Source organism: Chaetodon trifascialis, chromosome 15 (genome assembly GCF_039877785.1).
Source record: "Chaetodon trifascialis isolate fChaTrf1 chromosome 15, fChaTrf1.hap1, whole genome shotgun sequence".
In the NCBI taxonomy this organism is placed as follows: Eukaryota; Metazoa; Chordata; class Actinopteri; order Chaetodontiformes; family Chaetodontidae; genus Chaetodon; species Chaetodon trifascialis.
This window is the reverse complement of record NC_092070.1, coordinates 19,479,800-19,504,696: the sequence shown is the minus strand read 5'-3', so window position 1 is coordinate 19,504,696 and position 24,897 is coordinate 19,479,800. Positions and strand designations below refer to the sequence as shown.

Below are 24,897 nucleotides of genomic sequence, written 5' to 3'. Positions count from 1 at the left end.
TCGTGGGACACTACATGATGACATTACAAATGCGGCACACAGAGGAGGGGATTAGGGAAGGAAATCGCTCATTACAGTAGCTCTAGCTCTACAAAAAACACACAGTCCTGGGTAACTAATCTACCAGTAATGAGAATGGGAAGTGAAGTGGGTTGCGTTAACCTATGGGGTTATTTGGAGAAAAGTTACTGGTAGGACACAGTAGACATACTCGGGCTCGGAGAGCTCGCTGTCTGAAACGGCGGGCACCACGCTGAGCGGAGGGAACAGTGCAGGCCTGACTGCGGTGCGACCCCTCTGGATCACCTCCATCACATACCTGAGGGACCGAACACCCCAGTGGTTAGACACAGACCGGCCCTAAGGGGCACACAGGCTAGACAGCAAAAGAGTAACTGTTTCATTTTGACTGAAGAGAAAGGACAGACTTGGCCTTTTCCCCTGCGGATCAAGTTAAATAGAATGAGTTGAAGAAAGGGACAGATAACCGTGGTACTGGGACACGTCCGTCCACTTACCTTTGCTTGGGTTGTAAAGTCCCAGACTTAATCTTCTCCTCCTCAAGCCGCCGGCGCACCTCCTCCAGCTGGATAAGGGGGCTGGGAGCTGGATTTGGGGGCATGGTGGGATCCTGGATGAAAGGGTGAGACGGCTGCACGTTGTTCCGCAGTTGGGTGGCGACGCACGGGTGCATCGACCCCGATCGCTCCGCTGAGCTGAGGCGGGACCCCTCGTGGCCAGCGGTCCTCTTGGACCCTGCAGTGCTCCTGAAATGTAAAGTTTTTGAACATCAACAATTCAACTTCATCTCTTGTTTACTGGATTGGCTGGAGTGCATATCTGTTCATAAGATGTTCTTAATGGTAAATGTTAAAAAAAGTGCTTGGCCTCATATACAGTTAACTGTCATCACTGACCCGTACGGGCTCCTCTTATGTTGAACCATTTCTTTTTGTCCTTCCATCAGCCACAAAAGAATCTTCTGGTTCTTCTCCATCTCGTCGCCAGGCCCTGGCATGTCATAAGGCCGCGCTTCCTCGCCTTTCTTGAATGCTCTTTTACACTGCGTGCCACCTTTGCTGCTGTACAATGGAAGAAAACGCCGGGTAAGCAGAAAAGCAAAAAAGCATTTTGGGTGCATTAATGAGAAAAGGGGTGTTAATGCTTGAGTTCGGTACACACCTATAGCACGTATGCTCCATCGGGCTGGATCCCATGCCGTCTGCGTAGCTGCGAGACTTTGATCCGTAATGACTCGTCTCCATGCTCCAGGGAAAGCTCCCGTGCACACGCATGGCTGCCTCAGCCTCCACCTGCTCTTTGGGCTTCCCGACGCCTGTGTGGTGGATGTGGTGTATGTGTTTGTGGTGGTATAGGTGGCTGGTCTCTCCCTTGACACCATGCCTGGACAGATGTTTACTTGGGGCTGACAGCGCCGTCCCATGTCCCATCCCTTTGCCCGCTGGGAAACCGTCTGGTGAGCGCGACTTGGGTGAGTGACGGCCTGTACCTGGTGACTGGCAGCCGGGGGTCTTCATGACCCGCTGGACGTGGTCGTCCAGGATGCTCTCTGGGTTCTCCTCATGAGCATCTCTCATGTAAGGCCCACTGTAGGTGACGTCAGCATAGCGGGGGATGTAATTCTGCGGATAAGCACCAGGGGGGAGCCTGTGACTGTATAACGCTGTGGCTGTGGACATGACTTCATCACCTTCCTCTTCCTTAAGAACAAAACACACACAAAACAAAACAAAACAAAACAAAACAAAACAAAACATCACTGAGAGAAAAGAAATCTAATGTAGAAAAAAGGTTATAAGGACGTGGTGTGACTGTCTGAGGGGTACTATCACATCCAGCAGCTTTCTTTACACGTTTTACAAAGCTGATGTTTTCTTTCCCTAAGGCTTCATATGTTGTACTTATTTCACCCTGTAGATGGCAGATTTTCACCACATGCCAATACGTGTCTTCTCATTCCTACTGCAGAGGTTTGGAGACACACCAAGGATACGACAGTGTCAGATTCAGGGGAAACTGAGCGTGCACACAGCACGTTTGTGCTGTTTCATGTAATGACAGTGCAGCCGATTCGGTTTCAGCTCTGTGCGACCGGGACAAAATCACGCTCTGACACCGTCTGCTCGGGGGGGAATCATGGGGTGGGGTGCTGCAGGCATTCATTTCAGCTTTTGATAAGCAGGCACAGCGAGGAGTGGAGGATGTGCAGCGATAAGCACAGCAGCAGATGGAGAAATCCAATCATTTCAACTGTTAATGGTGAAGCTGTAACACCACCAATACCACACAAGCTATGAATAAATGAAATTCTAAACCCAATATTTTCTCACCGGAGCTGCACATCTGACGCGTACTTCGTTGCATCGCTGAATATTTTGTCCTGACTTTTTAAGAAACGGTCACATAACAGCATCGGAAAATGTTTCTAAAGCAGCTGGAGCAGTGAAGCTTTTTTCTAAGAAGTTAGAAACACTTGGGCCGAGACCGAAGGGAGGGAAGAGAACAAAGAGATATAGTGGGAAGACAACAGCAGGTAGCGGTTTCACTTTTATCTTCTCGCCAGCCCAAACTTTTTATGTTGGTTATGTTAATAATTAAATAAATGTTGACTTGTGAACATGCCAAACCTACTGGGTTTGCTATTGCCCTGCGCTCACCATCCGTTTGCTATAACTGTATCGTATAAAACACTTAAGGCTTTCTCATCCTGCTCCTAACTTAAACTCCCTGTACCTCCCTGCTTTCTTACAGTCAGCGATATTGTAAAAGATGCCGTATACAGCCAAATATTTCTTGGCAGCTTCTTAATAATTGATGTGTGTGCATATCGCTGCACCAGATCCAGGTATCTGTGCTAGCTGAGCCCACAGGAAGCTATTTGTGGAGCCGCGACATCTTCATTTGAGCACATTTTCCCACACATTTGAAAACGAAAATTCTGAACAACGGCAGATATTTGAGATTCTACAGGTTAGCTCAGGTGGTGGACGGGGATTCACTGGTAACAGCAGTAACATGACGCTTCCCCTTGTGACGAGTGATAGCGCACACAGCTGCATGCTGTTATCTCGTTAACATCAAAAAACAATTCAATTCAGACTAGCGATGACCGTCCTGCTCACATGAGTCTCTTTGCCGTTGATTTACTTGTGTGAACAGCATGCTGCTGCTCTTGTTCATGTGAATTATCCAGTGCATAGCTGCGCCACAAGGTCCATTGTTCCAAAGATTACATTACGTGAAGCCACAATTTAATTCCCAGCAGACTGTGCGTCAGTAAGTTAACTTGCTCACATCCTCGTGAAACTGCTTTTTCTCAGAAATAAAACAATAACATCAATTTTTAAACAGATGTTGGATTGTTGAAGCTGATTTTATGCTACAGGAGTCCTTCATGCGTTATGACCACATCATTTTTAATACCTCTGATTTCCGTTTCTAGATGCACAGAGTATCACTGAACGAAGGCACTCATTTCATGCTTGCCTTCAGGTTTAATAAAGCAAACCCTGAGCTGTGTGATGGCAGCTTTTTTCCCTTTCAGGGCCAAACCACACAAATTGTCTGCCTTGAGACTTAATACTTGGCTCTGTGCACTGAGGGAGATTTCATTTGTGGAGGCAGCAACCATTTCATCACCGTTCAAGTGACATCAAACAGGCGGCACGCTGTTCCAGGCTTACAAGTGGCCGAGCGTGCAGGTGCTCCATCTGATTCATCGACAAAGCCAGATCGCTGACAGGCCGAGGATGGAACTCTCCAAATGATTCATGATGTTTTTTTATTCCCCATTCAAATGGCTAGCCTCATTAATTTCATTAAGGCCAGACGGATTTAAGTCTCCTTTGTTACTGAAAACTTTAAGCCCAACGGCCAGACACACATCTCGCTTTCTGGCTCAGAAACAGGCTTTGGTGGTATTACTGATGCTGCTCAATATTCAGTCTGCTTTTCAATACCTTATCTGTGATCAGGGTTTTTTTAATCATTCTTTTCTTGAAATAAAACCGAGTTACTCGGGTATTTTGAAATCAAGAATGAGGATTTAAAAGGATCCTCACGTATGTTTTGTCTTTTAAAAGTCTGAGAATGAAAAAATAAGTCAGGATGCAATCTAAAAATTTCCATTATAATACAAACTGCACTCCAGCTAAGTTCATCCCTCAATTCATTGATTAGTGGGTTGACTATTGACTGACTATTATAATAATAAGTTAATTGTTTCAGTCATTTTTCAAGCAAAATGTCAGACATGTCTTTGATTCCAGTTTGTGCTTTTCTTTGTTAAATATGACAGTAAACTGAACATCTTTAGGTTTGTGAACTATTGATCGTACAAAATAAGGAATCTGACAATGTTACCATGCGCTCTGGGAAATTAAAATAGGCATTTTTCACTATTTTCCAACATTTTATTGATGCCCCATGTCCCAAGAACAGCGCTAACAGGGCACTGGGGAGCACAAGAAGCTAGTACGACACTCTTAAGAAACATGCCGAGCACAGCGCTTTTCTCTCCAGCCTAGCATGGAGGCGCAAACACTTTCTCCTCATCGGGAACAACTGGAAAAGACACTGATGCTCAGAAATAAGATGAGCCGTTTAGCCCAAAATGGCCTCTACTTCAGGGATCCACACTTCAGTTTTCTTTTCCTCCCTGCCCACTAATATTATTCAGCTGGTGTCACCAGAAGCTAACGTGGTAGCAGCAATAATCAGATGCTAACAGCGCCTCACGTGATTCGAACGAGTAACTTCGCTGACTAAAAGCAGCTCAGAATCGGTCTGAGAGTCAAAACGTTTGTCCCTTCTCCTTCCTTGCACGGTCTCAACTCTATTATGTTCGGGGTCATTTAGTGTGCAGACAGTGCTCTCCAGTGTGAGCCTCTGCAACAACTGCTTATTCACACGTGTTAAACCAAATTATCAAAACAGTGGATCTGCTTGTGCTTTACATGCTGGTTCAGGAAAAAAACAAAAAAAAACAAGCGAGCATACCAATCGTACTCTCTTCAGTCGCTCCTCTAGTTTCTCTTCAGCCTCTCTCTCCCTTAGCACGCCCTCCAGTCTGCTGATCAGCTCTGCAGCAAACCTTTCCGGCTCCACGTGAATGTCCTTTGGAATCCGGTTTGTGCGCTGGCGGAAGAAATGTCAAAATGTAAGCACTCTCTGTGAGTATCTGTCACTGCTGCACTGCTGTCAACACCACATTGGGTGTTTAACCACCCTGACCTCTGAACATCCTGTCAGCGGCCACGCGAAGAGACTAAAACACAAGCAGGAAACATTAAAGAAGACCGTGTCAAGCGCTGAACGTCCAAAGGGGCTGTAAATTAACATTTCAAATAAAAGGCAAGAAGACTCAACCTAGATTTGACACCTACTTTTTTGTTTTATGTTACATTTCTACATTTTGTGGGGAACACAAAACAGGGAGGAAAATGCATTATGTAAAGCACTTTCTGAGTAGGAAATGTGCTACACAAAGGACGTGAGTGACTTTTATTTCCTCTCCTGTGAGAGCCAGTTTCTGCACTGCAACTATCAAAATTCAAAATTGTTAACTCCTGAAAAAAAAAAAAGAGTCACCTCAGAAAAAAAGGCCTATCAGCCACTGTCACTTTCCTTATTGCCAATGACGTGCAGTCATGATTAATTTGTTGGGGCAGGGAAACGTGAGAGCGATGCTTGGGGGAATCTGCGCTCTCCTATACAGTCAATTCATGCATCCTAATAGGATGCTACGTGTGGAGTTTTAATTTGACTCTTTACTCCGAGGCCTAATTAGGGCCAGGGTTTTCCTACCAAGAGACAGTGTAAGCTGCACAGTGAGGCATCGGGCTGTCACAGGGGAGCTTCATGTCTGCTAGGCTTCAGCGCGCACAGCTTAGGAAAGCATCAAGCTGCATTTAGACAGCCTTCTCTTTCACCATCAGCTATTCTTATACTCCATCACAGGCCCTGCGACACAGCAGAACTTAAATATGCACATCTCCAATGGTGGAGCACAGAAAAAATAAGGCAGAGACAGACAGTTGAAGAGAAGTGTGGCAGCAGAAAGTGAGAGGGAAGGGAAAGAACCCATGAATAACTCACTGGAATATGAGGTAGTGGCACTCGCCCATTTGCTTTGGCACTTTCGTGCATCTCCCGGCGATGCTGTTTGCGGTATCTGTAGGGTGGAACACCATCTCTGGAATTAACAACAAAGACATTTTCATAAAACATCCTCATGAATAAACAACACAGGCAGCTTTGAAGTTGAAAGCTTTCGGGCTGCGTTTTAGCCGAAAACGAACACCTTGTAAGTCTTGATTAATCAGTACAGCAGGACAGGCATTCTCACAGGCTTACTGCGTCCCTCCTGCACCGCAAGTGGTCTGGCAGATTACGGATGTTAACACATCCGTGACTCTGTATTTCCATGTGGTATTGGTCATGCTGGGTTTCACACTCCCCTGTGCTGGAAGCTCTGGACCAATTAGGTGATAACAGCCCCTAATCCATTCGGCTTCAAACGCATTTTTGTCCAGTTGTGCAAGCTTTGAAGTCTCTTTGGTGTAATTCCACAGTACCATCTCTGCACCTAGAAAACATTATTTTTAAAATCTTCTTTCACCAGCACATGCCTGGTTTCCTGCACGCAAGTGATCCCAGATGGTGAAAAGCATTTGACTCATACTCGTGCCCACGGAAAGTCACCAGCTCTGCTCTGTAAAGACTCACTGTGGAAATATTTCAAACATGCTCATGTGTCACGTTTGCAAAGGAGGTCAGCAGGTTAGTAGTTTCACTCCTGCACATTCTATCAGACACGGTTTTGAGTTTTTAGGATTCCTAATTAGCATTAGAGATTAATTCCAACAGCTGGTTCGGTGATGAGCAGAGGGGACTTCAGCTGCGGCTCTTTAAATCTGAGCACAGGTAAACAAGAAGTGCAATTTTGAAGCCAATTAAACTCCTATTTCTGTCTTAGAGCAATGCTAACTCACAGGATGCCTTTTGTTAAAATAACAACTGGGAAAACTTTGTCGAGTATTCAGTCAAAACTCCTTTTCCAGCCAAAAAAATGCAGCCTGGCATAGCCTTTATAACCTGCGATGACATTTTTATGCATGAAATGTGTGTCTGTGTGTGTGTGTGTGTGTGTGTGTGATGATGAAATACATACACGCTGCTGTCGGTGAGGGAAATTGTGTCCGTGTCGCTGGACATGCTCTGCTGCTCACTATCGTTGGCGCTGGTGGCCGGAGCCATAGCATAGCCTGTGTTGACATAGTACGGGTTGATGGGCTCCCGACATGGTGCATGCCTAGAAAAACCAAGGAAGACGAGAAATGCTGAGAAAACGGCCGTGACATAGTAGACATGCTTAAACATAAACACGTCTCATTGATGCAATCTTAAATCAAGAGCATACATGCTGCTTGATCATGAATTATTAGACACTGCAAGAGGACATCTGTCTGGACGTGGTTTGTCTGTTCACTGTCTGACTGACTGTTGACTTTGTGATTTACAATCCAACTGTCTTCCATTTCTTTTGGGTTGGTTTGATGCTCCAGACGAGCCATGACACGACAGTTCGTGCGTAACATGTTAAGAAACATGACACGAGTCAGAATGACAAAAAAATGGCAAATGATTTATGCCATTTTGCTTCTGTCGCCCTTGTGTACACAGGCAGTATAACTAGACCAGTAAAAGAAATGAATATATTGGTATATACAGAAGAAAAGTCATGCCACAAATATCGATATCCAGTGTTTGTCAGGTTATAGCAGTCAGGTCAGCTGACCATTTAATGTGCACACAAGCTCACCCCCCCGTCCATAAAACTGCCATCGCCTGCAATTTGTCAGCCCTTCTGATTCCGTCAGCTCCTCAAACTCCTCTTGCTTCTGTTTGCCGTCATCCAAACAAACCTACAGCCACAGTGAGCACACTGGTGTTTTCTACAAACCACGTATGTCATTATATCTCAACAGCCTTTGTGAAAACACTGAACTGAACAGTGGAGTACGACTGCAGGTCACATTTTGACGCGCATTCTCCGAGAGCGTCCGCAGATATAAGGGGGAGCTTCATTTGACACCATTTACATTCGCAGTCACCGACTTCGCTGAACGCACTTCTTACAGGGCTTTGTACACATGAATTAAAGATGTTAGGCATCATCTCTTTTTATTCAAATTGGAAATCCCTGGAGCATTTATCCCCAGCTTTCTCCCTGTTTGGAATGCAGAAGCGCCCAGAGTTCAAAATGAAACCTTTGTGACCGACTGATTTTCATTAACATCCACATTCAGCAACAGTGAATAATTACAGCGGCAGGTTGGCGAAGAGTCGGGATAAATACAACGTGCAGTCCAAAGAAAACGAGTTCTGGTTGTGATTATATCTCGCAATTTTTCTGATGATGCGCGATGAAAGAAGCGGACATAATTTAACTTGATCTGCCGTTTGACGAGAGACAGACTATTCCTTGAGCAAAACGCTGCTTACAGTGGCCGAGCCATTGTGGAAACAGTGCAGTACATATAGAAATCACTGGATATTCACTTGAAAAATGGTTCAGTGTTTCCTGTTTTAGTAAGAGTCCAAGCAGAAAAGCTTCCCTGCAGGAACCCTATTTGTTTTGTTCTCATTATTCTTCTTAAAAACCCCAAAACATTCGGATGCTGTGTGAAACGAACCGTGTTTACCAATAATGGTTTTCCAAAGTGTTCCTGAGCCCATGTAGTAATATCCTTTATCTAATCATGTGTTCACAAAGTGGTGATCCTCACTCCATCCTCGCTTGGGAACGGCTGAGCCTTGCGAGGACGCCCCTTTCGTACTCAATCATGTCACTTATCTCGAAAATTAAACATATTTCAATCCGTCAATCCATTTCCACCGTACAAGCCAGTCCATCATGAATTAAAACAGCAACAAACGCAGTCATAAACTCCACCATCATGACCACGATGGGACAGGAGTTTTGCTTCTTGTCAATTAAATAAGAAACCAAGTACTTGCAGTCTGCTTGGACCCTCATCACTGACGCTTTAATCCTTATTTTTGCACAATACCATCAACAAATCAGTGCTCACATTTTTAAAATCCAGCTGATAAGAAATAATACAGCAATAAATGACAGAATAAAAACACCAGACTCCCCATCGCCACCTGAGCCTGAGCACATTTTCTCTCCAGGCAGGAGTCAGAAAGTATTACTCGTTGAGAAAATAATGAAGATATTTGGAGACACTGCTCACATAATGTGTTTTGCTGGTCACATCTGTTTCAGAAATAGATGCGTTTTGTCAAACATTTCTCACACATGTATTTTTCAAAGATACTGGCTATGGTGTCCTCAGCAGGCCTGCATGTCCCTTGTCTCTCCACTTGTCCTGCCTGTCTCTCTCTCTCTCATCAGCTGTTAAATAAATGCAAGGATACAAAAACTCATTAAAAAAAAGACAATGCATCATTTCCCTTTCTACAAAAAGATCTCCAAACTCTGAACTTGAACTGAATCTGGTTTGACACATTGCTCATCTGCATTGCTATTCCCCGTTTGTCTCAGCTTTACTTCCACATGCAGACTGTTAGGACCCTCAAAAGATCACTCAAAGGAAACAACAACTTTCATTAAAATTACAAAGACGATGAAGTTTTGCCTTTGAAGTACACGCCTTACTTGAATGAGAACAAAACTGAGCTGCTCACATTTCAGAAATCTCACCGAACATTAATGAACACGTAGGTCATTCTCTTTCAAGTCGGCTGATTTTTTTAAAGCTGATCTGAAAGACTAGTTAATGTCTTTTGTTGCCTGTCTCTGAAGAAATCAGACACAGCTGATGTAAAATTTAGCTTCACAAAAACCCGAAGGGTGCTGCTAAAAGGCTATTTAAAAATGAAGCGTGTCGTTCTGTAATTCCAGCCAAAAAGCTTGATTGCTGAAATAATGATGTGAAAATAAACCCAAAACTGTGTTTCACTCACTAATTAAAACTCCTGTGTTTCTCTCATACTTCAAGCAAACATTGATCTCCAATGCAATTGCTTTTGGTTAGCCCCCCCTGCCAAAAAAAGGAAAAAAAATCAAACACAAACAAGCACTTTCTTCATCTTGTGTTCTGCGGATATCAACCAGAAAAGCTGCATGCCAACACTGGAGAACGTAATGAGACGCCAGACCGGACCATAGAAAAGACAAGCAGCTGCCCAGTCGATGTCAGACGTCAGATATATTCTAACTGTACGAACTGTCATTAGGATGTGTCTCCGCTGCCAGTATTGCACCGTGTCCAGTGTTTTAGTTGCAGAGAGGGTCTAATCTGGAAGGCATTGTCTGTCTGTCAGCTGACGTGAATTCCTGTCTCTCCACATAACACTGGTGCTGCTGCAGCAGAGGTCAAATATGGGAACGTTTCTGCAGCGTCTGACAGTGACTTCAATCATTCTGTTGAGATGGTCCACGGTGACACATTGTTTTCTACTCCGAGGGGCCTTAATCCTCTTTTGAAAATGTAACCGTATTACTATTTGACAGTGGCGGCTCCGACAAATTTCTCGGGGGGGGGCAACTGTTGCGATGATGGCTAAGATGACCCGTTCAACGAGTAAAATAATAATAAATAAAAGTCAGATAGCTAACTTTACAATGTTACATTGTACTGTTAGTTACTGTTAGCTTTCTGGTTCAACCACTAGATGGCAGCACCAGACATGAATTGTACATACTGTACAGTATTTTTGTATAGCTATATCAAGCTAAATGTCTCAAATACAATAAATTAGGTTCCACAATAAAACACTTCCACCGTGGCCATGAACAGATACATTTTCATCTACTAGTTTGCCCATGAAATCACTGTTTAGCACAATCTACAATTTATAGGCATCATGGATGCCATGGCAATAATCAAATCAAATCAAATTATATTATATTATCATCAAAACTACAATTAATCAAATCTTTCCAGAACATATTCAGTATATACAGTATTTGGCTGGCAATATGCAATCAATACAACTATTTACAATTCAACATTTGGAGAGCACAACATAACACAACTCACCATTTAATAACACACTCACTCATCACTTGACGACTGAATGGTAATTCAGTCAGAAATGATGGAGTTGCAGTTGCTAGCCATGTCGTTCTCGAGTCCCAAGTCTTGATGCGTGCACGCACTGTGAGTATCTTTTATTTATTTATTTTTTTTCCGCACGCTGTACGTATCGTCCGAGCAAGCATCAATGCGTATGGCGATTTTCGATCTGACTGAAATCACCGGGGGGCGGGGCTTCTGGTTGGAAAGTGATATTCAGGCTGCTGAATGTCACAGCAATATTCAGGCTGCCGACTGGACAATAATATTAAGACTTACACGGGCAAAATAAACTCTTTTCTCTCTCTTTTTTTTTCGTGTGGCTTAAGGAGTTCGGTGCAGTGCTGCCCCTGCTATTTGAGCAAGTAAACTTTCTTTCTAAAGTGCCTTTCTAAACCAGAGCTACAAGGTGCTGCACAATGCAAAATTCTCACTTGGGCATTCGAGAGACACAGTCGACGTAGCAGCACACATGTGCAATCAAACTACAGTAGACACGCGGAGTTATACCCAGATCTATGAGCGCTGCACAATCCCCAACATCAACATAAAATAAGCTTTACGAGTTTCAGTGACATGAGCTGCTGTACTTAGCAATCGCTTCAGTTCTCATTTGAGTTACATTTTCATTTGCAAGGAGATTTACAGCGTAAACATGTCACTAATGGTAAGCCACTTTTCATTTGTTTAACATGATTACAATTTCTTATGCCAGAGGATCACAAGTATGTAAACAAGCATCCCCAGTCTGATTACTCAGAGCCTTTAAGAGTCAATCACTGTCTTTCCTCCCTTTTCTACAGGCTGCTGTGTGTTCAGCCTGGCAGACGCTGTATGGACTAAACCCAATTTTAGGAACAAATTGGTCACCCCAAACTAATTTTAGAATGGGGCCAAATTTCTGCCAGATTGGTTGCCATTTGACGATTAATGTATTCATTCTCCCTGAGCTGATGGATTTCTGGCATACCACTCTTGCAGTTTGAGCAGATCAATGCTCTGATTTCCCACCTGGCTGCTGTCAAAACATCCATTATAATCTGTAGCGAGCTTGTTTTAATATTAGCGGGGCGTTTGTCATGCTGTGCCTAAAACTGCAGTCTTCAGAAGGATGTGACATGAAACTGAACTGCAGAACATGAATCTGCGGCTCCATGTTGTTTTTTTTTACTGCCATAACATTTGCGCTGCTTTTCCTACTGTGACATGTCAAAATGACTGAGGTGAAAATTATTAATATAGATAACACGACTGCGATATGAGTCATGATTTTAGTGGTCACTTTTGGGTTGGGATGATGTGATTTTTGGTGGGGTCTGTACCAAGCAAGCATGTTCCCTTACCTCTGGAGAATATGGCCTGTAGGCCGGGGCGTCTCCAGCAGCACAATGCTTCATTTCTAATGGTATACTGTGACGCATTTCGCCTTCATCAAAAAAATGATTGGATATTGCATTTGGCACATAGCACTCGATAACATTTTGATTGACTGTTCAGACCAAATCCTGCTGCGCAAATCACGTGACTTTGCAAGGCACACATATGTATCTGAACATATCCGCAATATCAATGAAAGAGTGGAAAGCAATATAAAGGCAAGCAGAGAAGAGTACCAAGCAGGTACACCCCAATGTCATCAATGTCATCGACTCGCCCGCTGGCTCGCTGTGTGGCAGGGCAGCAGTGTGAATGACAGTGTGTGAGTACGGCTTAAAGAATAGCTTCCACAGTGGAAACAGAATTGTGAAGTCTATACCGGTGGACGCATTTCTACTGTCGCTTGGTATATACCATCATACCGTCACATTATTGGAGTTCCTCTCCAGGCATTGATTAAACTTCAAAAAACTCATCTCTGTTCATCAGAATGACATATGAGGAAGTTTTTTCCACTTAAAAAAAATCCCTTCATACCTTAAAAAAGCTTTAGATGTAGCTCTACACCTGTTTCATCTTTTAATTTATCACTTTAACTACTGTCGTGACGAACAGCAGAGGTGTACATCAAGCAAAACACTGAGCTAAATGAAGATGAACTGGATGCGCAAGAAGCTCACACAGCCATAAAACGCAAACAACTCAGCCATCAAAGGAGAAACACAGACAGGAGCAGGACAGATGCTGATCATTCCAAAAAACAACTGACGGCTGGATTTTAATCTTAGCACAGCCCTCTAATTATACATCGACGTGCATCAAACTCACTGAAAGATAATGTTTTCCAGCATCAATCAGCAGATGTGCCGTTGCACAGATTAAAACATTAGGGTGAAACTACTTTGACCTCTCACATTGACAATGAAAAGCATTATTTTAAGGCCGCTGTTGCACACACACATAGTTGGCCAACAAAGCTCCTGCCCTGCAGCAAAACAGTCCAAAGAAATCAAAACTTTCTAGACTACCTGCTTCCACTGACAGGTTGAGCTGTTTGCTCGACTGAACCTGGGTATCGAGCCGAGTGCTCTACTTCAAATTTAGGGAAAATAAAACATTACTTTTTGTATTGATTCTGATACAAAAGTGTGTGAAGTCGAAGGCATTTCCACCTTTAAGGAGCACATTGTCCTTCATTTCAAATTCAAGAAGTTCACAGCAGATGTGCATTTTAATGTAAATAGATAAAGTCAAGAAGAGGGTGTGCTGTGCAATGTCTCACTGCTGCAACACTTTCCTCCTTTTTAAAAATGTGTTTGACAAGATCAGAGGCACAGCTATCAAACCAAGTCAATATCCATGGCTGTGTTCAGTCAATATTATGAAAGTGTGGGATCTCCAAATTTCATTATGCAAAGAGAAACTATTTTCCCCATAAATGCAGACGTGATACTACAAAGAAGAGGAGGAAGAGGAAGGCAAAGATTACAGTTTCCAGGGTAAGTGATTCCACAAAGCTCCTCCTTTAACAAAATCATGTTGAACTCTTTCACTACGAAACCTTGCCCGATGGGAAAACATGATTCCCACAGTACCTGCACAAGAAAAGCAAAGAAGACTACTTCAAGCTTCTAACAACAAACACAGCCTCGGTAGATCCCTTTCCACCACAGGTGTAAATACGCCGCCCTCCTCTTATCAGCTGTCTCTTGTGCTACACTCAGACTCTTTTCATTTCAAACTTCAAGCAGCGTTCATGGTATTGTGGGGTTTCAGGTTTATTTCTAATTCAGAGGCTTGCAGAGAAAATCTATGTAGTTAGAGCTGAAGTGAAGCCTTCTAGATTGCAGGGAGGATTTACCTGTACTCGTGACTGTCCTGGAATCTCGTGCTGTTGGCGGCACGCTGTGGTGCCGTCTCCATTAGCAGCTTCTGAGTAAGCCGGCTGCTCGGTGTGGGGTCACACTCTGGCTGCTCCTCCGGCTCGTGGTCACATCTCCACTCCTCATCTTCGTTTAAAGTCGGTAAATAACCAGACAGCCCCTTTCCATTCCCGGAAACGGAGCTCTGATCGCTGTACAGCTTCGGGCTCTCTCCTCCTGTCCGTGTATATTCCAAATAAATGTCAGACTTTAGAAATAACGGGTAGGTGTTTTCCTCCATCATTGTCTGTATCTCAGTCTGAGCCTGGTCAAACATCGCAGGATCAATGTGAAGCTTCATGACGCAATCCTTGATGAAGGACTTGGTAGCTGGCTTGATCTGTCTGGAAACAATCCCATTGTTGTCCAGGATGTATTTCTTATAGATAGCTTTTGCCAGCTTCACCTTCTTCTCCTCGTTACCCTCATTAGCTTCAAGTTTGCGGAAGCCACTGCATGCAAACCAGAAGTCCAACATATCTGCACACTCCTCCTGCTTGAGGAACGTCCTAAACAGATGGATGCCATCTTGGTCATCCAGCAGGGAGTGAAGAGATTCTGCCCACTTTAAGTAGGGTGGCGTAGGGGAAGCGCTTCCCTCCGGCTCATAACCCAGGTCCAAGTCAGGTCGCCTGGGTGTAGCCACAGACGCCTCACATTTGAGGTTCTCGTTCTTTGAGGAGAAGCCAAGGTTGCTGTACTGGCGTCCATCACTGCACACCAGCTCTCCCTCTTCTCCTGGGACTGGAGGTCTGGGAGCATCCTCAGTGAAGCTGCCTCCCAGGTCTGCTAAGTAGCCCCTTTTGTCGCTTATGCTCATAGTCCCAGCATCCAAAAACCACGTCCCCGTAGAGCCCACACTGCACAACTATTAGATCCAGACCTCTACTTATGCCACTGCTGAAAAACTCCTGCAAGGAGGAAAAATATACAATGAGACGCAGCTTCACCACATCATTGAAAGGTAGAGTAGTCCTACCCACGACAGGGCACTACTATGAGAAGATATTCTAACATTCACTCTAGATTAATGGCAAAAACATTCAATGCAGCAATTTACTGATAACACCTTCAAATGAATTCATATTAGCAGATACAGTGCTGACAAAAGGTCAGTGGAGTATGTGTCAAAAATATCAACTATATGCCTGGTTAGAAGAGGACTAGTACCTCTTGAGGGATTTGTGGAATTTTGCAGAGTTTGCATTTTCATCACATTTTCATGAAAAAGTCATCATGTGGCCAGTTTCCAGCTGAGCATTAAAATTAATACAAATTCTGCAGAAATCCAGAGGATTTGAAAATGCGAGACGAGCTACTCTGAAGCTCTCAAAGCAGAAAGTAGCTTCCGGTTTGCTTTAAAATGCAGAGCGTTCAGCGCGGTTGGCTGTTTACATGTATTATTACATTCTTTGGCTACACTACAGTGCTGGTACAGTAAACTTGGACTTGAATTAGGGAATCAATACAGTAGAAATGCTATTGAAACTGGTGATGAAATCAGAAAACAACACAAGAATACACTGAAGAACTTTCATGCACTTGATAAGCGAGCACGCATTCTGCACTATATCTGAAAACCTATGCAGAAATTGAAAACTGGAGTCATCGGGCTTCTAACGTGGTTCGATAGTCGATAATGGTGCCGCACTGAGTCACGTTCAGAGGTACGTGGCAGCGTTGTGGTAATCCAGGCCAAGAGTCATGGCTTCAGTGCCAGGAAGCTTTCTGCTGGGCAGGACCAGGAATACAGTGCTTATGCAGTTTTCAGTAATATCCTCTGATTTATATGCATAAGCACATCATTACTTCGCACTGCTGCACCAGCTTCATCCAAATTAGTATTAGTGTATTATCACAATGATAAAGTCACTGGAGGTTTACAGCATGAACGCAATAATCAAGCAGTCTTCGTCTCTCTACTGTTCGCTGATATGAGCAGCACTGCAAATGATACTTTATTGATCTTTGTCTCTCCTTATTGCACTTCCCTGTTATCAGAGCTGCAGAATAGCATACCTAATGATTTTAGGGATTGAATGTCTTGTTCAAGGACACATCCCAGTCCTCGTGCTCTCTTGCTGAGCAGAGACACAGCAGTGACTATCTCCACCTCTCCGGACTGCACTTGGACCTTATGATTAAGCTTCCCTGATACCGCTTTAGTGCAGATTTCCTGATGCAACCACGGCGCAGGAAAAACAGCCAATTTTCTCTGAGTGTTTCAATTCTCACATCCACACAGCAAGCAGTCACTATTTCCTGACAGCTGTGGGCAGGACAAAATCATGGTGACTAGTAATGGCTGTGACCAATCAAAACAAGGAGAGTAAGCGTTTGGTTAAAATACATTTTACACAAATGGCCCTGACTTCACTTTGTGCCATTTTAAATGCAAATGAATGCTAATGGTTTGGCAATAAATCTGGAAAAAGTAGCTTGATCATTTCCAAAATTTTGACAGCTAGGGTTTGCTCTGGCTGTGGTATCAAAAACATTTTTATTTTAATGGTTGCCATTACATTCCCTTTAGGGCACACCCACTCTCTGCCTTGCTCATACAGATACAAATCATTTCCCTGATTGAACAAAGACAGTAAAGAGAAAATTGGCAGCAGAGGCTTTTCGCTGCACAATCCTGAAGTGTGAGCAGCGCGTGCACTGTGCACGAGGACAGGTGTGCAGGGCTGACAATGACAGCTATAGAATTTAGGCAGTTTTAATACATTTCATGCCTTGTTTATCAATGCTAAGGAACGAATCCCCTGGTCAAACCAGCAGTCATCTCGCTACCTGTACGTAATGATGCGTCGGCTCCGGAGCTGCTCGGTTAGCGCACGAATATTTAAATTAGCGGTTCTGCGATCACAGGTGTGCGGCCTGACAGGAATATTTAGAAAGGTTCAGGCGTGGATTCAGCCGGTCACAGCCAGGTGCAGCAAATGTCCCTATTTTACCGAAACTGTATCCGTTTGTTCCTCTGAAGTGAGCCTCTCATCACATTCATGTCTTGGCCTCTCCAGAATGAGCAGAGCAGCAGCGGCTAGTGGGGGAGGGGAGCCAGAAACAAACTCCGTTCACACACACTCACATACTCACACACACACACACACACACACACACACACACACACACACACACACACAGCCAGGCCTTTCAGCAGCCGACCGACAAGTGCACAACTTTGTCACACTATTCACCTATTAATATCTGTGATACCTCCGCTAACAGCTGCTAAACTAAACGAACAACATGACGACCGCAAACATTTCCCCTACCGTCAGAGGACACGGAGGGAACCCCACATCAATCCCCGGATAGATTTACAACCAGCAAAGCGATGGCACATATCTCCCGACTACCGCAATCCCAATCTCTGAGCTGGGGGAGAAAAAAGTGACATATACTTAACCGGTGGAAATCTTCGTGCTGCTTTCGAGTGCATCGGGAATTTGGACCCGCACAAGTCACCGCCAACAGTGTCATAGTTGCGAATTGCAAGACTTTAAAAATAACAAAGAAAACAGTCCGCTCTCCACCTCTCCATGGCTGTCTCTCACTGTCTGTGCGGAGCCGAGGCTACGCGGAGATGATGCACAGCGCCTCGCCCGTTCACTACACAAACTGCCAGTGTTTAGTTTTGGTACATGTGGTACACTGACTTTTTTTTGTGTGTGTGTCTCGCTCTGTCTCAAGAATTAAAATAAATGCCTTAAAATGAGCTTGTGGTATTCCCTCTTTTGCTTTTTGGCTTAAAATCCAAAAATTTTATTTATTTTTTTTATTTATTGACTTAATTCAAAACAAAAACATCTATTGGGGGAATAAATCAATACATTCAACATATTAATCTCAATGTCACTGTAAGCATTCAAGAAGAATTAAATAAGCACGGGCGATCTTGTGTGTCGATTGTGTACATGCTGTATATAAATGATGAAGATGTTTGTACAAATGCAAATCGGATTATTCATCATGTCAGATCTTCAGCCTGCATAGCAATAAAGTTGCACTCCGGAGATTTCGTTTTTGCATTTCCACAAACTTGGTGGACAAACTTGATGCAGCAGAAGCAGAGTTGTTTTGGTTTTAAAGGGCCCGTCTGCCATGGCTTCATCTCGCTTGGGGCCCTTTTCAGGCAAAAGATTACAAGACATATGCGGTGCATATATTCGCTATTTGAGTGTTACTAATTCAATCTGGATGTGAAACGTATTTACAGAGCAGGTTGGGCAACAATGTGCTTTGGAGACAGCCGGTCTGCGGGTTTTCATTCCAACTTCAAGACTGCATCAGATCACTTCACTGATTAGTTTACATGGGATGAAGGCGCTTTCATCAGTTAAATCACTGTACCATGGCACACGTTTTAGCTTTCCTGTAACGTGCTGCATTCAGGTGGCCTTTGCCATGAATCTTAGCACCAGGAAGTTTCAGCAGAACAGCTGACAAACTGCAGCGATAAACTGAAGGAAACTCCACGATAGTTGAGTTTATGAGTTAATGATATTTTACTGCATCACATAAAGGACAATAACAGGCCAGTCTCTGTCACAACATGCATAACGGTGCGGTAAACAGCAACATTTCTGAGTCAATTTCATCAGTGGTCATCAGTACACACATACTGTCTGCTGTCTGAGTCATATTTAACAGTGACATGGCCACTCAAACACAAATGCTTGGGATGCATTCAATGCAACAATAATTTGCAATGACTTGTAACATTCCTCTGTTTAAATGATGTGTCCTCGCTCCCGCAGTCGCCAAAGTTTTGCGACTGCATTGGAGATACACCTGTTTCAACATGTTTATGAATAAAACCAATATATCAGTGCTGGTCTCAGTCTTCTGCATAAACACCGCAGTGTTACAAACAACCATCAACATGCCACTTTGCACCATTAGGCATAATTTAGATCTTTATTTGACCGTTATGCCACAAAGCCTGCGCGCAGAACTGCAATAATTTGCCTTTATACACTGTAACAGCTGGTGATGATGCTTTCAAACAAGAAACTCAATGCAAGAATGTCACTACATTTTAGCAGCACGGTTAAACAGACTTTAGTGTGCCATTACTTCAGAACTTTACAATGCAAAGATGAAAGGATAGACCAAACACAGCAATAAAGGTTGTTGTCGATTCCTACGCTTTCATGCCAAGCAGTCATTGAGCCGTCGCGCGAATTTACCGAGTCGAAGATGAAAGGCCGATGTTAAGCCATAAAAACATAAATGCATTTGATTATGTAATTAGCTCAAACCATTCGAGAGCACGAGAAAGAACAGGAATATATATTTCACACTCTGTCTCATCATATCACCTGAAATACCTGCTCAAACCCAGAAACCTGTTAAAGTGTGTAGTGTGCGCTGTGCTTACAATATTCATGCCAGCAAGATAAAACACGAAAAAGACCCAACGCACTTCAGCTTCCTCAAGGCAAAATTGATTTTTTGGCAGCAACAATTTAAGCATCCTGATACTCAAATATTCAGTTTTTTTTTTTTGTATAAGACATCAATTGTTTTCTGAATTTCTTTCCAGTCATAACACTGATTTCTTTACACTCCTCTGTTGATTCCTGAATGCTGTTCAATCACACTCACACACCGTGAACCATGAAAACACTGGACTTGACAAAAGTTTGACTATTAAAAAAGAGAGTTAAGGCTGAGGATGTGACTCTTTCTCTCTGCCAACAACGTAGCTGACAGTCTACAGTCTGCAGAGCTATCTGCTGTTTTATGACAGATACAAAGCCTCCTCAACCTCATTCACAGCCCATCCATGTACTCTGCTGAAACACATAAGCCATGAGGCTGTTTCGTGTGAGGGCGGGTGAAACTGCAAAACTAGCATACTTAATTTTCAAGGCAAAGGTCTGGTATCGTCACGACAACGTGTAAATTGAATTTGGGCAAACGGCATATCAACAATCTCGGCACGTCAGGCTTTTTAATTGGTACTCAAGCTAAAGTGCATTATTCAACGAGTGAGCTTCCTCTCACTGAACATTCATTTCGATGGTCAAACTGGGTGTCACTGTGTCATCATCAACAGACCAGTCACGCTGCTGCATGTGATGAAGATAAAGATAAGTTACTGCCACTTGCAAAGAGGTTAAGAGCTAAAGATGAACCAAATGCTTTTCTTTTACCGGTTTTCTTAAGTCTTCTGCCCGTGTACGTACAGGTACTGGGTCTTCATTCTGTAAACAGTTCACATGAAGATGATGGAGAAACATGCAAATGGTCTACCTTGAGTTTGATTGTCTTCCTCACACAGCCTCCAGGAGTACATCCATTTATTGAGGATTCCATTGCACGGCTATTAAACACATCGGGCTGCAGTAGTGGAAACATCCCTCTCATCATCTCGACACAAGAAGACCTGGCCAAAGCAGAATGTCGCCATAATAGCTTGTCTCCGCCATCCATTTGCTCCTGAAGAAGAAGAAATATTTGTTAAGTCTGCTTTATATCGCAGTGCAGGTAGCATGGTGCCTGCTTTTGAAACAAAGTTTTCCCAACAGTGGCTTTCTGAATATAAAGATTTACCAGATTGAAAACATTTCCTTTTCTCTATCCCTCTGGCGACAGCATGTGACACTGTTGTCGCTAAAACACACACATAATGAGTCAGAATCAAACCTGCAACACCCCCAGGAAAGATTTCTTGCATGAGAGTACATTTTCTGTCTTACAACACAGACGGCATACTCATGGAGACACGATCTACTGCTTAATACCAAGCCTTTGGACTTAACATCCAGTGAGACATAACACATGAAGTGTTCACAGATTAGAACTTCAACAGTCACCGCTTACGTCCAGATGCCTGGACCCATCATGAAGCCTCAGCAGCTAAACTTAATGCGGCTGATTAAAGAGCGGATTTCATTGTCGTCCATGTGAGCAGCGCATAAACTCTGGCTTTTACAAGCTGACGTGGAAGAGAGTGCAGGTGGAAGAGTCACCAGACAGGCAAATCACACATCGAGTGGACATTTACACAGCACCCTCTCACGCCCATCACAGCTTTCCTGCTAGCTGGAGCAGCACTGAATTATCAGCAGTGCTGTTTTAAACATCAGAACGGTGGTCAGGACCCAGCATGATCAAATGGAGGGCAGTGCTGATGAAACAAGCAAAAAGGGGCCTGTAAATGAGTGCTGCAGGCAGCTGGTGTGGAGGCAAGACGATGAGCCGCAGAGTGTTTTCAGAGCAGCAGCTAGTTTTTAATCAAAGGGAGGAGGGCGATGAAAACTACAACACAAACTACAAACACAGCTTCAAGAGGGCCGACGCGACTGCGTATCAGTCCACCCTGATCAACCGAAGCTGGGGTCGGTCCAAAGCAGTGTCTGATGTGGACAGACTTCTCACATGCGGAGGTTCAAGGTTACTTCACTATTGACATACTCATCAGAAAGAAATGTGTCTATACATTAGTGCTTTTTCTCTGTGGCCCAACTGGGCATCTGCTGAACTTCAATACTGAGCTGCACCCATTTCTTTGTTTTCCTTTTTAGTTTTTGCACATTTCACGATATTGATCAAGCAGGATTATTATAAACAACTTTTTCGGCACAGAAACAGCTGTGAGTACAATCAAAATAACAGCGAACAGTCACATCAGGTAGTTTATGGTCATATTTGCTAGAGCATTAATCCATTGTACAAAGCTTTATTTGCAACTAAAGAAAAACATAATGGACAATAGCACAAAAATATTCTAAAAGATTTCCATCCCTGTGTCATAATAATGCAGTTTGACTTGTACTGGCATCCTATTTAAAAACTACTTTCACAAACATTTTACTGGAAACTGCATTAACGAAATGTTTCAGAAACACAAGAGCGTGAAGTCGTGTGACCAGGAGGTTGGTAAATTGAATCTCTTGAACAGCTAGAGACGGAGGGTGAAGGAAAAATACTCTTCCCTTCCTCAGCAACCACAAACAAGAAGCCCTTAAGCAACTGGCAAGCAGAGCTGCTCAGTAGGCAGAGGAACAATAAGCAGACATTTCTCTGTCCGGCTCAAAGGTGTGACTGTATGAAGCAGACCTCTTATTTATGAAATCAGAGAAGCTTATGTATAAGTAGTATTTAGTGTCAGAATTATGAAAGAAATGTAGTTGTGAAAAGCCTGCAATAAGAGTTATTCCCGATTATTTTTTAGCGTGTTCATTGATCAGTGATATTACTTTCTGATTGCAGAAAAATGCTAATTCTGTACTTTGTGGCTTGTAAAAACAGTTGTTCCAATCGTGACTCCTAACGAAGGATGCATTCAATGATTTTGGTTCCTTATCGGAAATAATAACAATGTTTTCAAATATTTTGGAGTTCTTAAACATGCTGTTGCTGTTAAGTGTTACCAGAGGACAACTTCATGTTTCCCAATTCACTCCTTTCAGTTGTCTTTTGTTCCACCTGTCAGTGTGGATTTAGACTCCCTAGTAGGCCTTGGCTGAAATAGGCTTATCTCTATTGAAGACTCTCTGATGAACAAAAGCCCATTAAGGCGTTTAAATGAATGCTCCCATTCTGAGTGCACACAATAGAGATTTCTATTTTTCAAATTGGCCGTCTTCAAAGAATTCACTAAAAGTTAAGACGAACAAAAGAAACAACAAGACACGAAGACATCTTTTAAAGCCCTCAAAATTAAAAGTGGAAAACATACATGGAGCTTATAGACTAAATTGAGACACTCCAAACCACAGACATGATTAATCAAGTTATTTAGATAAGAGGGCTTTAATGAAAATGTGTCAGGCGTATTAAAAGGTATTCAGTGTTTGTTTTAAGTTCTGAAAATGATTCAGAGAGTAATATCAAAAGACTGTCAGAAAATGTATTCTGGAGTCCTGCTGATATCCTTTGTCCTAGATGAATATATCATGACTAACAAGGCTTGGAGTGGATTAGGCACAGAGGATTGAGCAATTTGCAGACTTGAGTTTATTTTGCTGGATATTTTAGCTCACAGAGCACCAGATTCCCAGAAAAAGGAAAAAATCTTATTAAAAGGCCCTTATTTCCTATGGTGATATAATACCAAAGACGTACGTCCGTAGCCATGTACCAAATGGCGAAAGTACGTTGTCAGACATCTGCTGGCTTGAAAAAAAAAAATCAAATTAATTTAAGCGTTCAGTCTATCGGGGTCTTCAGCCGTCTGGTCATGGGATGCACATTCACTGGTCAAATCAAATGATGTGCTTCGGTTTTGATGAGAGGGAGGACACAACAAAACCAGTATGGCACTGGCATGAAAAACGATAACAGACATAATAGAACGATAAACAGTACAATGGAAAGTTACTGCTAACCGTAGGTTTCATCCTCAGAGATTCAAAAGCAGACATCATACCTGTCGGTTTACCTTACTGTGTGGGTCTTGGTTTTGTTGTGTTGAATCGCAGACTACTCCCACCGCTTTTCTATGGATCGAGTATAGTCCTTCGTAGTCTGCAGTGAAGACTGCCGCCATCTTTAATCACAACAGAGTCCATCTGTCGATGGTTCTTCCCTTTCTAGCCTCTCGTTCTGTTCCAGTCTCTCTGTTCCAGCCCTCTGTTTGTTGTGGGGGGTTCTTATTTTCCATCCAACATCAAACCACCATATCGACAGGCTCATGGGCCGCCCAGTAGGGGGGCAGCTTGAACATGCTGCATTGGCTGTTGTCCTTTTCCAAGCCGCAGATTAACTGACCACATTTATTTTTCTCAGAATGATACAGACAGCCTGCAAAAAATTATTTCAGCTCTAAGGCCTTTGATTTAGACAAGCCTGGCCTCAAAGCTCCACCATGATTGTCCCTGAACGCATCTTTTCCTCAGCGCTCTGATTGATGGGATTTGGAGGTCTCTTTGATTGAGGCCACATCTGTATAACCACTTGCAAATTTATAAACCATAGATTCTGATCATTTAAGCCAATAAATAGTTTTGACCTTTTTTTCCCCATTTCCAGCTGTTCCATCATACATAACATAAAAAAGCACATCTTCCTTTTAAGCAACGCTCAGCTGGGGCTCTTTGATCTCACCAACTGAAACTAAATTTGACCTGAGTAGCCTCGGACTACATGGATAAGCAGACTGTCTGCTTCCCTTCAACTAATGCATTTCATTTAAAGTGACACTTCCTTTTGATTCCTCCTGGCTCTTTTCTGCATTCACAGCTCGAATGCAAAGGCATATCTTGTTTACTGTCACTGTTTTGTTCCGCCAAACTCTTTCAGTGAACAATAAGAGGAGTTGAATTTCAAAATGGCAGATGCTCTCACCTTCCTCTCCTGCTGTGTGGCTCGTCGGATCTGGTTTCTGTTGTCCGCCATGACTGGGCGCAGTCCCCTGCCTGCCACTCTGCAATACTTTCTCGTACTCATAAACCTGTTTCTCATTCTTCCTAGTGTGTTGCTGAAAGATGAGCATCTTTACTTTGTATTGCAGC

The 24,897-nt window shown here is 43.2% G+C and overlaps 1 protein-coding gene across 10 annotated transcripts in view; it reads right to left on the bottom strand.

The window, feature by feature from the left end:
• Positions 1-24,897, bottom strand: part of axin1 (axin 1) — a 31,517-nt gene extending 6,620 nt beyond the window's left edge. For 3 of the 10 annotated variants that reach the window (XR_011603111.1, XM_070981650.1, XM_070981652.1), the window contains exons 1-11: positions 24,731-24,897; positions 23,814-24,187; positions 20,693-20,878; positions 14,368-15,339; positions 7,193-7,333; positions 6,118-6,214; positions 5,020-5,157; positions 1,183-1,721; positions 918-1,082; positions 519-767; positions 212-319 (exon numbers count right to left, since the gene is read on the bottom strand). Coding sequence is in view for 3 of the 10 variants with exons in the window: in XM_070981650.1 (XP_070837751.1) it covers positions 212-319; positions 519-767; positions 918-1,082; positions 1,183-1,721; positions 5,020-5,157; positions 6,118-6,214; positions 7,193-7,333; positions 14,368-15,248 (2,318 nt within the window). In the remaining 7 variants the exon portion in view is untranslated. Of the gene's footprint in view, positions 1-211; positions 320-518; positions 768-917; positions 1,083-1,182; positions 1,722-5,019; positions 5,158-6,117; positions 6,215-7,192; positions 7,334-14,367; positions 15,340-17,840; positions 17,965-20,692; positions 20,879-23,813; positions 24,188-24,730 lie in introns of those variants that run through there. The other 7 variants (XR_011603112.1, XM_070981651.1, XR_011603116.1 and 4 more) reach the window with 6 other exon arrangements.